At 40.5% G+C, this 16,632-nt stretch overlaps 1 protein-coding gene across 3 annotated transcripts in view; it reads left to right on the top strand.

The window, feature by feature from the left end:
• Window positions 1–16,632, top strand: part of ZRANB3 (zinc finger RANBP2-type containing 3) — a 310,204-nt gene that overhangs the window by 285,645 nt on the left and 7,927 nt on the right. For all 3 annotated transcript variants that reach the window (XM_025405290.1, XM_025405292.1, XM_025405291.1), the window contains exons 16-19: window positions 2,253–2,354; window positions 3,809–3,951; window positions 13,117–13,227; window positions 14,255–14,657. In XM_025405290.1, coding sequence (XP_025261075.1) covers window positions 2,253–2,354; window positions 3,809–3,951; window positions 13,117–13,227; window positions 14,255–14,657 — 759 coding nt within the window. The remainder of the gene's footprint in view (window positions 1–2,252; window positions 2,355–3,808; window positions 3,952–13,116; window positions 13,228–14,254; window positions 14,658–16,632) is intronic.

Below are 16,632 nucleotides of genomic sequence, written 5' to 3'. Positions count from 1 at the left end.
GTATAATGCACCTGCTGCCAAACCAAACCACAGCGACCACCTCGCTGACCCGTATTCAGGCTCTGCCGCCAGCCTAGTAGCCTGCTTCTTCTTGACATTTCTGTTAATGGTATCAAATATAGTTTTATGACTGTTCTAAATACTTACATGTCTCTTTACCATAAAATGTTATCACCCAAATAATTTTCCAAACACAAGACACTGAGCAGATGAATTGTTGACATATCTTTTCACAACCAGAGTAGAGCTGAAATGAAAGCTTTCCTTTTCACCTTAAAAGAGCTGAAGTAAGGCTGGGCACAGTGGCTCATGGGTGTAATCCCAACTCTTTGGGAGGCCGAGGCAGGCGGATCACCTGAGGTGAGGAATTTGCGACCAGCCTGACCAATATGGTGAAACCCCGACTCTACTAAAAATACAAAAATCAGCCGGGCGTGATGGCAGGCACCCATAATCCCAGCTACTTGGGAGGCTGAGGCAGGAGAATCACTTGAACCCGGGAGGTACAGGTTGCAGTGAGCCAAGATTGTGCCACTGCACTCCAGCCTGGGCAACAGAGTGAGACTCTGTCTAAAAAAATAAAAATAAAATAAAATAATTCCTAGTTCACTGCCTAAAAGGATACCCCTTTAAAGGAAGAGTAGTAACAGACATTTAGCATCCTGTGTCGTATTAGAACTGTTCATTTCAGCCAGAATCCCATGTCTATATCAGGGTTTAGAATTACATACCAATTTTGTTTTTTTTTTCTGAGATGGAGTCTCTCTCTGCTGCCCAGGCTGGAGTGCAGTGGTGGGATCGCGACTCACTGCAACCTCTGTCTCCGGGGTTCAAGCAGTTCTCCTGCCTCAGCCTCCAGAGTAGCTGGGATTACAGGCACGTGCCACCACGCCCAGCTAATTTTTGTATTTTTTGTAGAGACAGGGTTTCACCATGTTGGTCAGGCTCATTTCGTGCTCCTGACCTCGTGATCCTCCCGCCTTGGCCTCCCAAAGTGCTGGGATTACAGGTGTGAGCCACTGCACCTGGCCTCAAAATTTTTAATCAGTGCGTACTTTTTGTATGTTTTTCTCTAAAGTAATTGTGGGAGCTGTAACTTTTTTTTTTTAACTGAGAGAATATGAGTTCAACTATTGATAAAGTAGATTTTCGTATGAGAGATTCTTCCCATTTATAAAGGAAATACCTCTACTGCACCGCTGTATGTGGTTACTTTGTACCCTTAAGATTTCAGAGGCTGGGCATGGTGGCTCATTCCTGTAATCCTAGCACTTTGGAAGGCTGAGGTGGAAGAATCACTTGAGCCCAGGAGTTCAAGGTGTTAGGATCACATGAGCCCAGCAGCCTGGGCAACATGGTGAAACCCTGTCTCTACAAAAAATAGAAAAAAATTAGTCAGGTGTGGTGGAATTTGTGCCTGTAATTCCAGCTACTTGGGAGGCTGAGGTGGGAGGATCACATGGGCCCAGGAGGTTGAGGCTGCAGTGAGCCGAGATCACACTGTTGCACTCCAGCCTGGGTGACAGAGTGATACCTTGTCTCAAAAAAAAAAGGGAAAAAAAAGATTTCAGGATGTTGTGCACCGATGGTTGGGACCTAAATGCAGTTCCACTTACTCTCCAGGTGGTACTATTGGCAGACAGTCCTCATTGACTGATACTGTGACATTGCTTTGGGGGAGCAAATTTTTAAGTAACTTCTCTAGAATTGATCTTTCTGCCTTCTCTTTACTTCCTTGTTCCTGTAACAATGGACAGACTTATCATTTGGTGAAGGTTATTCAGACTATTCCTTGATACCCTTCTTTGATGTGATACTTATGTTGTCAGTGAGTATAAAGTTTATTTGCAAATTTGGGAATGGTTGTGCTACTGTTAACTTCAAGGATATAATATTCTTCTATGTTAATTTGCAGTGTATAATTTTATTGTTTTGATACATATTTCCAAGATTAGTCAATAGAAAAGAGTATGACACAGCAGTAAACAAAGCATTCCAGGCTGAAGGCAATAACCTTGGGGTAGGCATTGGGCAGTGGAAGCACCCAGTGTGGTAGAGAGCCTGCCTCCCCTTCTTGGCTCACAGTTTCTCCAGAGGAGCCATTTTGGTGGACCCTTGTCTAGAATGTGTCAGCTCAGTTTTTCTTTTAGGAGACTAGGCATATTGCGTCAAAATATAATTATTTTCATTTAAAATAGTTTCTAGTGCCTATACAAAAATGGATTGTTAGTGTCTTCCTAATCTATCATCAGGGTGGAAAACAGATGAGCTGTAATTTCATTCCTTTGGATATAAAATTAGACCTTTGGGAAGATTTACCAGCAAGCTTTCAGCTGAAACAAAATCGCTCACTGGTAAGAATAGTTTTAAATAAAATGGCTTTATTTACTTTAAATAAACTTGTTTTAATAATTTTAATGATCATTTTGAGTTTAAGTTTAAAAAAGCACTTTGTGTCATGTTATAGAGTCAAATCACTGGTTGCATTTTCTTCAGTCTAGGTGGTGCCTATTAATTACCCGGTGCTAAGAATATACGTGAAATCTGTTTCCTTGGCAAATGATCACACCTACAGTTGCTGTTTCTGTGGATAGAATTATCCTCACATTATTTAATTTCTCATTCACAGGATTAGCAACTGTGATATTTGTATCTGCTAGAATCACATTTTTTCTACTAAGGTTAAGTTCTAACAATGACAAATTCCAAGAGCAGAGATAATACCTTATTGGGTGATTCTTGATTCATTAGCAGAAGCACCAGCATGCAGCTCCAGGCCAAGTTCCTGCCAGGGAGGTCTTAACACTCATCTGTGGCTGATTTTCCTTCACTGCCAAGAAGGGTCATCATGCTCAGGGGCTAACCCAGCATGCTGTGTGCCATTTTTACAAGAAAATGGTGATTTTTTTTTTTACCATTTGAGTGGAAATGAAGCATTGCCCATAGGTCAGCTATACCTGTTTTAAATGAAAAGGGAACAGTCAGCTATTTATTTGGAATAATCTAATCCTGATTCTCAGAGTCCCAAAAAATAGCCAGTTATATATACTTGACTGTAACCCTACTAAAAATGTCCCAGATTTATTGATTTTTTTTTCCTGTGAAAACTTAGGCATCATTTACAAAGCGATTCTCAGATGTTGCACTATCATTCTGTCACCTAGTTTTGCCTTGACCCCAGCTGGGATATGTACTTCCAGACCTTTTTTGGTCTCAATGAGCATATTATCACTGTTGATCTATGTGTGTTAAGGGCATACACTGCATGTCCTGAAACATGCCTTTAGAGAAGCTTTGGATTGAAAAAGATCTCTTGGCTGGGTGTGGTGGCTCACTCCTGTAATGCCAACACTTAAGCAGGGTGAGGTAGGAGGATCACTTGGGCCCAGGAGTTTAAGAGCAGCCTGGGCAACATAGTGAGACCCTGTCTCTACAGAAAATAGAAAAACTAGCCAGGTGTGGTGGCATGTGCCTGTAGTCCCAGCTACTTAGGAAACTAAGGCAGCAGGAGGACTGCTGGAGGTCAAGGCTGCAGTGAGCCGTGATCATGCCACTGCACTCCAGCCTGGGCAACAGAGCAAGACCCTATCAAAAAGGAAAAAAAAGTATCTCTTGAGAATGCTGTAGGTAGTTCACAATAAAGATATGAAAATTGCGTCAAATTGAAGAAAGCATTAGGTTGTGGAACTCAAAAGCCTATTTGGGGGACATAACAAAAGAGCAGTTTTCTGATGTTATAAATAGGCTCACTTTCAAAGGAAGATGACTGTGAGCTGTTAACTCTTTTTATTATCTCATTTTCTGCCAGATTTTGAGATTTGTTCGAGAATGGAGTAGTCTAACTGCCATGAAGCAAAGAATAATCAGGAAAAGTGGACAGCTATTCTGTAGCCCAATTCTTGCTTTGGAAGAGATCACAAAGCAACAAACCAAACAAAATTGCACCAAAAGGTATGAGTTGTCTTTTTTTTTAAATTTTGTATTATATTACTTTTCATGGTTCTTTCTACAGGAGGGTCTGAGGCATCTTTTGGAACTATTAATGAAATCCTGATGAGTTATGAGAAAATTATGCATAAAATCACAGCCATATTATTTCATAACAACATAATTATATGTTTAGTGAATTTGATAAAATCTGCTAAAAGAGATCAGGTTGTCCAGATCTTACTCTCCATGAGTCCCATTCATCAACAAAAAGACCAGAGTCACAGGATGGTGCAACCTATGACCTGCCAAGCCTGGGACACTTATTAGCAACAGGAATACATTTTACTCTTAGAACATCAGAGCATGCCTCTGGACCCCATCTGCTTGGCCCCGCTGTGGGGGAGTATGATGCTGTGCAGCAAGGGAGCTGGTTCTGTTTGAATGCATCACCACCCAAGTAATGGAAGATAACTATAATCAGGTCCATGATTAGAAATGAAATAAAAGGAAAGGTTGACTGTCAGATATTTGTGACTGTTTTGCCCTTATCATTACAGGTTCCTTTCTAATCTCTCTGTACATTTGATTTCCTTCCTTGCCATCACAATCATCTTTATCCACTCAAGTCTCTCCGTGTGTGATCTCAAATCCCCCTTCTTTGTAAACTCTTTTCTTAGCATGAAGCAAGGATTATCAGGAAAAGTGGTCTGCTGTTTTGTAGCCCAGTCCTTGCTTTTGAAAGAGATTGCAGGCTGGGCGCCGTGGCTCATGCCTGTAATCCCAACACTTTGAGAGGCCAGGGTGGGTAGATTGCATGAGCCCAGGAGTTCAGTGATCAGCCTAGGAAACATAGGGAGACCCTGCCTCTATAAAAAAATAAAAATTAGCCAGGTGGCACACTCCTGTAGTTCTGGCTACTCAGGAGGCTGAGGTGGGAGATCACTTGAGCCTGGGAGGTTGAGGCTGCAGTGAACTGAGATTGTACCACTGCACTCTAGCCTGGGCAACAGAGTGAGACCCTGTCTCAAACAAAACAAAACAAAACAAAACAAAGAAATTGCAAAGCAACAAAGCAAACGGCAGCATTGGCAGAGAAAGCCCTTTAACTCTTGCTGCCTCCATACACCGGTAATCTCTCTTCATCCTTGTATTTCATCAGTTTGTCAGAGAGGTTTCCTTTCTCTAGCTTTATCCATGCACACAGGTGAAAAAAAATCCAGGGGTTGGGGGGGAAGCAAGGGACCGAGAACATGGTTGATTAAATAAATTATGATAGTTCCATAACATGGTTGATTAAATTATGATAGTTCCATATAGTGAAAATCTTTTCCACTGTTTCAAAGTATGGCATATAGCACATTTATTTGTTTGTAAGAACAAGGAATAATACTTATGATAAATTGTTAAAGGTAGATATAAATTATAAAAAAAAAAGGGGGATGGAGACACAAACTTTACTATTTGCACAACTTGCTATTACTGACATAGAAATTGTCTAGAAGGATACCTTAGAAATTCTTATCACGGGTTTCTCTTGGACAGTGGTTTTCAACTGGGAGCAATTTGGTCCCCTAGGGTGGTAGTGTCTGGAGACATTTTAAATTGTCTCAAGTAAGGGATGTGACTAGGGAGTATCTAGTGGGTAGAGACCCAGGATGCTGCTGAGAATCCTACAGTGAACAGGATTGCACCCCCCAAAACAGAGTTATCCATTTCAAAATGTCTATATTACCACTGTTGAGAAATCTTGCTCTAGGGCATAAAACTTGAGGATTTGTGGACGTAGTAGGGACTTTATACTTTATGCCAAGATTACAAACTCATTTGACTAAAAACAAAACAAGAATCACAAATGAATGAATGAGGTCAGTTGTAAAACTAGAAAAGGATGAGATATGGGCTGAGACTATGTCAAACAGGCAGATTTGGAACCCATGAAGTCATTCAAATTCAGATTTAAAAATAAAATATTGGGCTGGGCATGGTGGCTCATGCCTATAATTCCAGCACTTTGGGAGGCCAAGGAGGACAGATTTCTTGAGCCCAGAGTTCAAGACCAGCCTGGGCAACATGGCAAAACCCCATCTCTACGAAAAACAGATAAATTAGCCAGGCATGGTGGTGCATGCCTGTAGTCCTAGCTACTTTGGAGACTGAGGCGGGAGGATCACCTGATCCCCTGGAGGTCGAGGCTGCAGTGACCCATGATTGCGCCACTGCACTTCAGCCTGGGAGACAGAATGAGACCCTGTCTCAGAAATAAAATAAAATAAAACAAAAATTAAATTAAAATTAAATTAAATTAATAAAATTTAAAAATACTGGCTAGCCATGGTGGCTCACACCTGTAATCCTAGCACTTTGGAAAGCCAAGGTGGAAAGATCACTTAAGGTCAAGAGCTTGAGACCAGACTGGTTAACATAGCGAGACTCTATCGCCACAAAAACCCAAAAAATAGCCAGGTATGGTGGTTCACGCCTGCAGTCCCAGCCATTCGGGAGGCTGAGACAGGAGGATCACCTGAGCCCAGGAGGTCAAGGCTGCGATGAGCTGTGATCATGCCACTGCACTCCAGCCTGGGTGATAGAGCAAGACCCTGTCTCAAAATGAATAAATAAATTTAAAATGCTGTATGAGTATAGTAAATTGATACTGTATGTTACAGTAAAGCCCTTTGACTAATTGAATTTATCTATAAGTTGCCAGTTTTGGACTCTTGGCCTGAACTCTTCTGTAACGGTTGATTTTTTTTCCCATGGGCATGTGCCATTTTCTATAAAAATACATTTAAAATATGTGTGTTACATATTTATATATATATACACACACACATGCTTACACATAAGTGCACACATACACACACACATATATCAAAAAGCACAATGCCTATTTTATTTTTCTCAATACTTCCAGTCCTCTCAATCTTTCTCATTTTTGTAACCAGTCTTTGTTGACCTTCTCTTTCTCACATGATCATAATTCTCTTCATAACTGAATTTCTAGCTATTTCTAGATATGCCCTATTATTTCTTCTCCATTGGACATGGATGACCACTTAAAGTACCAACTGAGAAAGGTGACTGATCAGATTTAAAAGCAAAAGTCAATTCATAAAACCAAAGTCAGACACACAATGTTATTTATAAAATTACATATAGATAATATATTAAGGATATAACTTGTGTTAACAAGCAGCAGATTAATCAGATTTGTATTTTTTAGAATTCAGCAGTATTCTAAATGTAAAAATACATTTTATTTTTTAGCTCTAGCAGCAGTTGGGAGATTAGATCAAAAAGGGCAAGACTCAAAGTGGGGAGATAAGATACATTTTTCTATCGCTGCCATAACAAATTACCACAAATTTAGCAGCTTAAAACAACACACATTTATTATCTCACCCTTCTATAAGTAAGAAGTCCAAGTTGGCTGTTACTAGTTTTCTAGTAATGCTCTGGATTTTACAAGGCAGAAATCAAAGTGTTGGCTGGCTGGGCTCTAGTTGATAAGCTTGGAAAAGAATTCACCTCCAAGCTCACTAAGATTGTTGGCAGAACTCAGTTCCTTGCAGTTGTAGATCTGAGGTTCCTGTTTATTCCTGGCTGTCAGCTGGACTGTCAGCTACTAGAGGCCTCTCTGTGGTCCTAGCATGTGGACCTCTACATATTTCTCCTTGGAATCTCTCTGCCTTCCTCTTCTGCTTTTAAGGGCTCAAGTGATTACATTGGGCCCACTCAGTAATCTCCCTATCTTAAAGTGAGCTGATTAGTAACCTAATTATATCTGTAAAGTCCTTTTATAGCATTATCTAAATTAATGATTGATTAAATAACCTGGGGACAGGAATCCTAGAGGGTATCTTAAAATTCTGCCTACTACACAAGTTAAAAGACTATTCTAGTATACATGGAGAAAAATGATGAGGATCTATATTAAGTGATTACAATGGGAATCAGGAAAGAGAATGAAGAGAGCTATTAAGGAGGTATGTCTAGAGACTTGGTGACTGATTATAGAGAGGCAGAGAGAGAGAGGCCCCCAGGGAAACCAACTTAGCAACATCATAAAATGAAACCTCTGTACCTGCAGCGGGGAGATACTATCAGGAAGCATTCTGATTCTTGCTGCAGAACCCAAAGTAAGTCTCAGTAATTTGGAATAACCATGTATCTCTGAAAGCAAATGTGAAATATGCTGTTGAATAGCAGCATTGAGTAGCAGTCTGTATGAGGACCAGTTAGACACTGTCCTATCAATTTATTTTCTAGAGAAACTGAATCAGAGAGTCTCCAGACCTAGAAACATCAGGCTCAGTAAAGAGTGAGGTATTGCCGGGCGCGGTGGCTCACGCCTGTAATCCCAGCACTTTGGGAGGCTGAGGCGGGCGGATCACGAGGTCAGGAGATCGAGACCATCCTGGCTAACACAGTGAAACCCCGTCTCTACTAAAAATGCAAAAGATTAGCCGGGCGAGGCGGCGGGCGCCTGTAGTCCCAGCTACTCGGGAGGCTGAGGCAGGAGAATGGCGTGAACCCGGGAGGAGGAGCTTGCAGTGAGCCGAGATCGCGCCACTGCACTCCAGCCTGGGCGACTAAGCGAGACTCTGTCTCAAAAAAAACAAAAAAAAAAAAGAGAGTGAGGTATTAGATTGAAAACTGAAACTCCCCAGACCCTCTTTTTGGCGCAGCTTTCAGATTGACAGCAGCGACATTTTACTTCCTAAACAGGAGGTTAGAGGATTTCTTTCTTAAAAGTATTGAATGGTTCTGAAAAAAGACCTATAGTTAACTGACTTTGGGCATTCCCCCAAATGCAATGGCTAGGTCTCCAACCAGATTATCCGCCAGTGATGTCCACCAGTTTGCAGGCCCCATCCAAGCTCAGAGCTTGCAGTCAGCTTTTAAATATCTCACTTTTACATGTGAATGGAAGCCAAGATTACCAGCCATTGTTATGGTTACCAGTACCATTTATCAGAGGCAGGCCTAATTCACTTGGAGCCCTGTCATGTTTAGGATGCCAATTGTTTAATCACTAGTTATAGCTGAGCTCCAAAGCAGGTCAGAAATCCAGAGCCCAGGATTGTGTTCATTGATGTGGGCCACTTTGCGACGTACACTCTTCTTGCAAAAATTGCTATCTTCCACTCCCGTCCCTATCCAGGAATTTGTTTAGTAGACAACATCCTTCCTTCTCTATTTACTAAAATTGGGATTTACCATAATCCTTTTGGGAGTTGGTGAACTTCCTCGCAAACCTCAGCAGAAAATTAAGTATTGGCAACTTGCAACTACATTTGAAAAGTTGTCAGCTCCCTTTTTTGGAATTGGTTCATCTGTTTCTTGTGGTTTCCAAAAATTTATTCTTAAACCTCTTGTAGGAAAGCAAAAGGTTATTTTTAGTTTCTAAATCTCTGACTAGATTTCTCAGCATCTTTTAAAGTTACTGAATTAGGTTTTTAAGCTTTTAAACATTGAATAATAATACCTCAGGCAAGGCTTAATATCCCATTGCCCCTAAAGCTAGGAAGCTTTTGAGTTCATTTAGAATTCACAGAAATACTTTCCCGAGTGCATTTTCCAAGGGAATAAAATGGTTGAAGAAATTGTTGGAGGTGGGGCCAGAGAAGGAGGAAGTTTGGGAACTAAAAGGGCAAGTAAAAGAACTCTACAACAATTTACTGTGCTTTAACTACTACTACTACTGCCCAGACTGGAGCACGATGGCTTAATTTCCTTTTTGCTCTAAGAAAGACATGCAAGTAGAGTGCAAACATGTAAAAAGATATTCCCCCTTACTCTTAATAGGAATGCAAATTTTAAAATCTACAATGAGATACCTATCACTATTAGCAGAGGCTTTAAAAATGACATTGTGCTAGTGAAAGAGAAGAAACAGATACTCATTTGTTGCTGGTGGACACGTACACTGGCATAACCTTAGAGGAAAGACATTTGTCAAAATCTACCCACATTTAAAACACCTAAGACCTTTGACCAAGGAATTCTATTTCCAGGGATTTATTCTACAGATACATAATGTGTAGAAAATATCATATATAACGGTATCTATTACAGCATTGTTTGTGATAGCAAAGACTGGAAACAAGCTAAATGTCCATTTATCAGAGACTGATCAAATATATGGTTTATCCATATAATGGAATAACATGGAGCCATTAAAAAGAATAGGGAAACTATGAATCCTAATAAGGAAAGATCTCTGAGAAGCATGTTTTGGTAAAAAGAGCAAGGTGAAGATCAGTATATATGCTATGCTATTATTTATTTCTAAAAATAAAAGGTATAATGAAGAATGAGTGCTAGTGGGTATGGGTATCTTTTTGTTTCGTTTTTTGTTTTTGTTTGAGACAGGGTCTCAATCTGTTGCGCAGGCTGGAGTGCACTGGCATGATCTCAGCTCACTGCAACCTCTGCCTCCGGGGTTCAAGTGATTCTCCTGCCCCTGCCTCCCGAGTAGCTGGGACTGCAGGTGCACACCACCATGCCCGGCTAACTTTTGTATTTTTAGTTGAGACAAGGTTTCACCATGTTGGCCATTCTGGTCTCGAACTCCTGACCTCAAATGATCCACCCGCCTTGGCCTCTCAAAGTGCCAGGATTACACACGTGAGCCACTGCACCCAGCCTCAGGTTTCTTTTTGGAGTGATGAAAATATTCTGGAATTAGTGGTGATGGTTGTACAACCTTGTGAATATACTAAAATGCACTTAATTGTAAACTTTTAATTGGTGAATTTTATGCCATGTAAATGATGTATCAATAGAAATGCAAAAATAAGTAAATAAAAGGTATACACCTATACTCAGAAAAGAAATAAACTATTATTTATTTATTTATTTATTTATTTATTTATTTATTTATTTTGAGACAGAGTCTCTCTCTGTCACCCAGGCTGGAGTGCAGTGGCGCAATCTCAGCTCACTGCAGCCTCCATCTTCCTGGGTCAAGTGGTTCTCCTGCCTCAGCCTCCCGTGTAGCTGGGATTACAGGCATACACCACTATGCCCAGCTAATTTTTGTACTTTTAGTAGAGACAGGGTTTCACCATGTGAATGTGTGAAAAGATATTCCCCATTACTCTTAATAGGAATGCAAATTTTAAAATCTATGATGAGATACTTATCACTATTAGCAGAGACTAATATGTTGGCCAGGCTGGTCTCGAACTCCTGACCTCAGGAGACCCACCCACCTTGGCCTCCCAGAGTGCTGGGATTACAGGTGTGAGCCACCATGCCAGGCCAAAAATAAACGATTTCTAAAATGAGCCAGACACGGTGGCTCACACCTGTAATACCAGCACTTTGGGAGGCTGAGACGGGCTGAGACAGGCCTCGCATGGTGGTGCATGCCCGTAATCCCAGCTCTGGGAGGCTGAGGCATGAGAATAGCTTGAACCCAGAAGGCAGAGGTTGCAATGAGCCAAGATAGTGTCACTGCACTCCAGCCTGGGCGGCAGAGTGAGACCCTGTCTCAAAAAATAAAATAAGGCCGGGCGCGGTGGCTCAAGCCTGTAATCCCAGCACTTTGGGAGGCCGAGGCGAGTGGATCACGAGGTCAGGAGATCGAGACTATCCTGGCTAACATGGTGAAACCCCGTCTCTACTAAAAATACAAAAAACTAGCCGGGCGTGGTGGCGGGCGCCTGTAGTCTCAGCTACTTGGGAGGCTGAGGTGGGAGAATGGCATGAACCCGGGAGGCGGAGCTTGCAGTGAGCCGAGATCACGCCACTGCACTCCAGCCTGGGAGCACAGCGAGACTCCGTCTCAAAAAAAAAATAAAATAAAATAAAATAAAATAAAGTAAAATAAATTAAATTAATCAGCCTTTCTGCAAAGATGAATTCGCATGTCTGTGAGAGACAGGGAAATACACTATTTCTCTAATGATATCCAGAGTTCCTGAAAGATCTTTTGGTCTAATTGGTGAGGGACATATTGTACACATCCCAGGGATGTCAGTCAGACTCCAGTTACTGCTCTCTCAGTGTGATGGCTTCCAGAAGACATGCAACAAAATGACTCAAGGTCATTTTGAGTCAAAATAAAATAAAAACAAAACTGGCAACAGAGGTAACTTTTGGGGAGGGGCAAAAGGAAGAAAGGAGTGAGAGAGAAAATTATTCATCACCATAAACACACTTGTTTGCCTTTTGAGTTTAGAACCATGTGCTTATATCACCTAATCAAAAATGAATAAAATAGTTTATTTAAAAAAGGAAACCTGTTTGTTAAATCTATCCTAATAACATAAAGCAAATTTCTAAAATTTTACCTACAATTGCACAATTCCATTTTGATTGAACTTTAATTTTATTGTCAAGCTGCCTAATTAAGAAGCATTCAATAATATTAAGAAATTCATGTTTAAACTAATTTCCAAAAAAGTCTATAATAGGTGTAAACCACCAGAGAAAGTAGGCCAATTAATATAATGGGAAGGAATTAATTGGGTAATTGCATTTCACCAACTTAAATTCCCCCATCACCTTTAATCAGAATAACTTCTCTTTACTTCTAGTCCCTGAACCATTGTGTGGTATTGTTAGTGTTGGGTAATAAGGTTCTGAATCCCACGTCAAGGGTGGCTTTATTTCTGTGGAAGAATCCATAAACCCTGTATGGGCTGATAATAAGGGAAACAACCTTCAGATTACAGAAGATGTGATTGAACCCAGTTAACTGAAAAGAGACTCAGTTTACCCAAACACTGATACACCATTATAACTGACTAAGGTAATTTGGAGAAGCCTTGAAGGGATGACCAAGAGGGAAGTAAAATACAGTTAGAGATTTTCTGCACAGCTTGCCAAGCAGTTTCCTTAAGGCTGTCAGTTGTGCGTGTATTTGATCATTTCTTATTCTCACACCCACTCCTCTTTCCCCTAAATGAAAATTGGTCCAAAGGATATTGAATGACTCTTGGATTTCTTAGAAAAAGAAATCTGAGACAACTAATTTGGAACAAAGAAATGTATTTCTCACATAATGAACACCAAGATAAAGGGTAAAAATTCCATTTTCTAACTTGAGTTTTAGCACAGTGAATAGAATTGTGCTTGCTTTTTCGTCTATTGCTTTTGCAAGGAACAATGTGAACATGCAATAGAGACTTTTTTTTATGAGATAGAGGGAATCTATTTAACATATCATTGTTTTAGATACATAACCAAAGAAGATGTTGCCATAGCTTCAGTGGATAAAGTGAAGAATACTGGGGGCCATGTCCGTCTGATCACAAAGGAGTCCAGGCCACAGGATCCTTTCACAAAGTAAGGTTTTTCTACTACTAGTATATAGTAGTACTAATTCCACTTCTTTACATTTTGATATTCAAAATAATGTCTCACCTTTGCGTGACCACTTTAGATGTTACAAAGAACTTTCACAAGATAGTAGCTCTTCAGTTGTCCTAGCAACCTGTTGAGGTACCTGGTGTCCTCATTTTAAACATTAAAGATGAGGAAGGACACTGAGACCAGGTGGACTAAGTAACCTGCCCCACGGCTTGGGGGTAGATGCCAGGAGACCTGAGGTTAAATCTGGGCTCTGTCCCTCAATCTTGAGCTCCATCATTAGAAGTCTTTCTTTTAACTCTTTCAAACAACCATGAAAAAATAGAGCAGCTGTTGTTACTTCCCAAGTAGGACTTTCTAATAAAATTGAGTAGTGTACCTTTTCTTTTATTCTAACAAATTGAGCACATATCCTATTATGTTTTGTATCCTAGCATGTTTAATTTCATCAACTCTGCGTTTACCTGTAGGAGCAACTCTTCTGTTCTAATTCCTATCAGCACTGTCAGCTATTTCACTCTGTCACTTTATGGCTGTGACTCTGTTTCCTGTGTGCAAGCAGAGGCTGGAGGAGAGAGTTTGTAATGACTTCTCTGAGCTAATGAGGTGTGTGACCCCATATATTTAAGGAGCAGGGTAGCCACTAAGCTTTAGTGGGGTTTTACATTAGGCTGTCCTTTCCCAGCCTGAAGAAGCATTTTCTAACAGCTTATCCAGATGTTTTACATGTTTTCATGTTTCACATGTTTCCAGATCATTTAACACGAGAGCATCTAAATTCCCAAGAGAGGCAACGTATTTATATTCAAATTAATTTTTGTAACACACCATTCTTCCTTACATGGCATGGAATATAGAGTGCTGACTATAGCTATTTTATTTCTACACTGTGATCCGTGTTTACTATTTATCCGTATAGAAACTTTGATAACCTTTATATGAAGCAATTACTATTTAGAGTATTCATTCATTAGTTACCTATTCAGTGTTTTTTCAATTGTAGAAAATTTCTTGAAGATGGAGCCTGTGTCCCATTTCTAAATCCATACACAGTGCAGGCAGATCTCACTGTGAAGCCCTCTACATCCAAAGGCTATTTGCAAGCTGTGGATAATGAAGGAAATCCACTTTGCCTTCACTGTCAGCAACCCACTTGCCAGACTAAGCAAGCATGTAAAGTGAACGCTTGGGATTCACGGTTTTGCTCTCTGAAATGTCAGGAAGAGTTTTGGATTCGATCTAATAACAGCTACCTGCGAGCCAAAGTATTTGAAACTGAACGTGGTGTGTGTCAGCTCTGTAATGTGAATGCACAAGAACTCTTTTTACATCTGAGAGATGCCCCTAAAAGTCAGAGGAAGAAACTTCTGGATGCTACCTGGACTTCAAAGCTCCCATTAGAACAGGTAAGTTATAATCATGTGATAGATAGAAGGCAGCATTGTACTGAGTAATGAATATTGACTCTCTAACTTTATTTTTTACATTTTAACATGGAAATATTCAAATATATAAAAGGAGAGAAAATAATGGACCCATATGTCCATCAGCCAGCTTTAACAGTTTCCAGCATTTTGGCATTGATTTTTGTCTGCCATTGACTCACTTGTTTGTTTCTCCTAGAATATTTTATTTTATTTTATTTTATTTATTAATTTTTTTTTTTTTTTTTTTTTGAGACAGAGTTTCACCCTTGTCACCCAGGCTGGAGTGCAGTGGCGCAATCTCAGCTCACTGCAACCTCTGCCACCTGGGTTCAAGTGATTCTCATGCCTCAGCCTCCCGAGTAGCTGGGATCACAGGCATGTGCCACCACGCCTGGCTAATTTTTGTATTTTTAGTAGAGACGGGGTTTTGCCATGTTGGCCAGGCTGGTTTTGAACCCCTGACCTCAGGTGATCCACCCGCCTCAGCCTCCCAAACTGCTGGGATTACAGGCATGAGCCGTCACGCCCGGCCATCTCCTAGATTATTTTAAAGAAAATTCCAGACATTTCTTTTCACTCTTGAATATTTTCATTCTGTATCTCTCACAGGTAAAGACCTCCTTCCTTACTTCTATCCTTCCTTTCCTCTCCCTCCCCTCTTCCCCCCTCCCTCTTCCCCTTTCTCTCTCTCTCCCTTCCTTTTCTCCTTTCCTCCTGCACTCTTTCCTAGTCCTCATTTCCTTTCCTCTCTTTCTTTTAAATATAATCCCAGTACGAGTTATCACACCCAACACAATTATAATTCCTTAATTATACTAAGTCTATGCTTGGTTTCCCAGGTTGTCTCAAAAATGCCTTTTCGCAGGCGCAGTGGCTCACACCTGTAATCCTAACACTTTGGGAGGCCAAGGCAGGTGGATCACCTGAGGTCAGGAGTTTGAGACCAGCCTGGCCAATATGGAGAAACTCCATCTCTACTAAAAGTATAAAAATTTAGCCAGGCGTGGTGGCGGGCACCCGTAATCCCAACTACTCGGGGGCTGAGGCAGAAGAATCGCTTGAACCTGAGAGGCAGAAGTTGCAGTGAGCCAGGATCACGCCACTGCACTCCAGCTTGGGCAACAGAACAAGACTCTGTCTCCAAAAAAAAAAAAAAAAAAAAAAAGCATTTTATAGTTACTTTGTTCAGATTAGTATCAAAATGTCACCCACATAGTATATTTGATTATAATGCTTCTTATGCTTCATTTAATCTATAATAGCACCCCATTCCTTTTTTATACTATCAATGGCTGAATATACTGGATCATTTGCCATTCCGGATTTATCTCCCTGTATCGCAAGGTATTGTTTGACATGTTCTTCTATTCCCCCAATTTTCTGAATAATAATTGTAAGATCTAGAGGCTTAATTTCATTCTCATTCAGTTATTTTGGGAAAAGATCTTAACAGGTGGTGCAGTGTATCAAGAGGCACCTATGGTCTGGCAATTCCCCTTTCCATATGTTAATATTGAATGACAAGGGGCAGACAGATAACCCAGAAGTGTAGTCCATCACAATCAGAAGGCTATGTATGTGTATATACACTCACATACATATATGTGTTCATTGCATTGAAAAATGTAATTTTAATACACCAATTTATGACAAATTATCATTTATAGCACACTATCATCAGTATTCACTTTCATTTCCAAAATTCAGTTGGATTTCTAATCTTGCTATCTGAACAATTCTAAATTTCAAAGCAAGCCAGGCTTTGGCTCATACCTGTAATCCCAGTACTTTGAGAGGCCAAGGTGGGAAGATTGCTTGAGCCAAGAGTTATCAGCCTGAGCAACATAGTGGAACCCCTTTTTTCCAAAAAAAAAAGAAAAGAAAAGAAAAGCAAAATTAACCGGGTGTGGTAGCATGCACCTGTAGTCCCAGCTACTTGGTTGGCTGAGATAGG

The sequence above is a fragment of the Theropithecus gelada genome, chromosome 12, assembly GCF_003255815.1.
Source record: "Theropithecus gelada isolate Dixy chromosome 12, Tgel_1.0, whole genome shotgun sequence".
In the NCBI taxonomy this organism is placed as follows: Eukaryota; Metazoa; Chordata; class Mammalia; order Primates; family Cercopithecidae; genus Theropithecus; species Theropithecus gelada.
The sequence above is the reverse complement of the archived record's forward strand: the minus strand, read 5'-3'. Positions and strand labels throughout refer to the sequence as shown.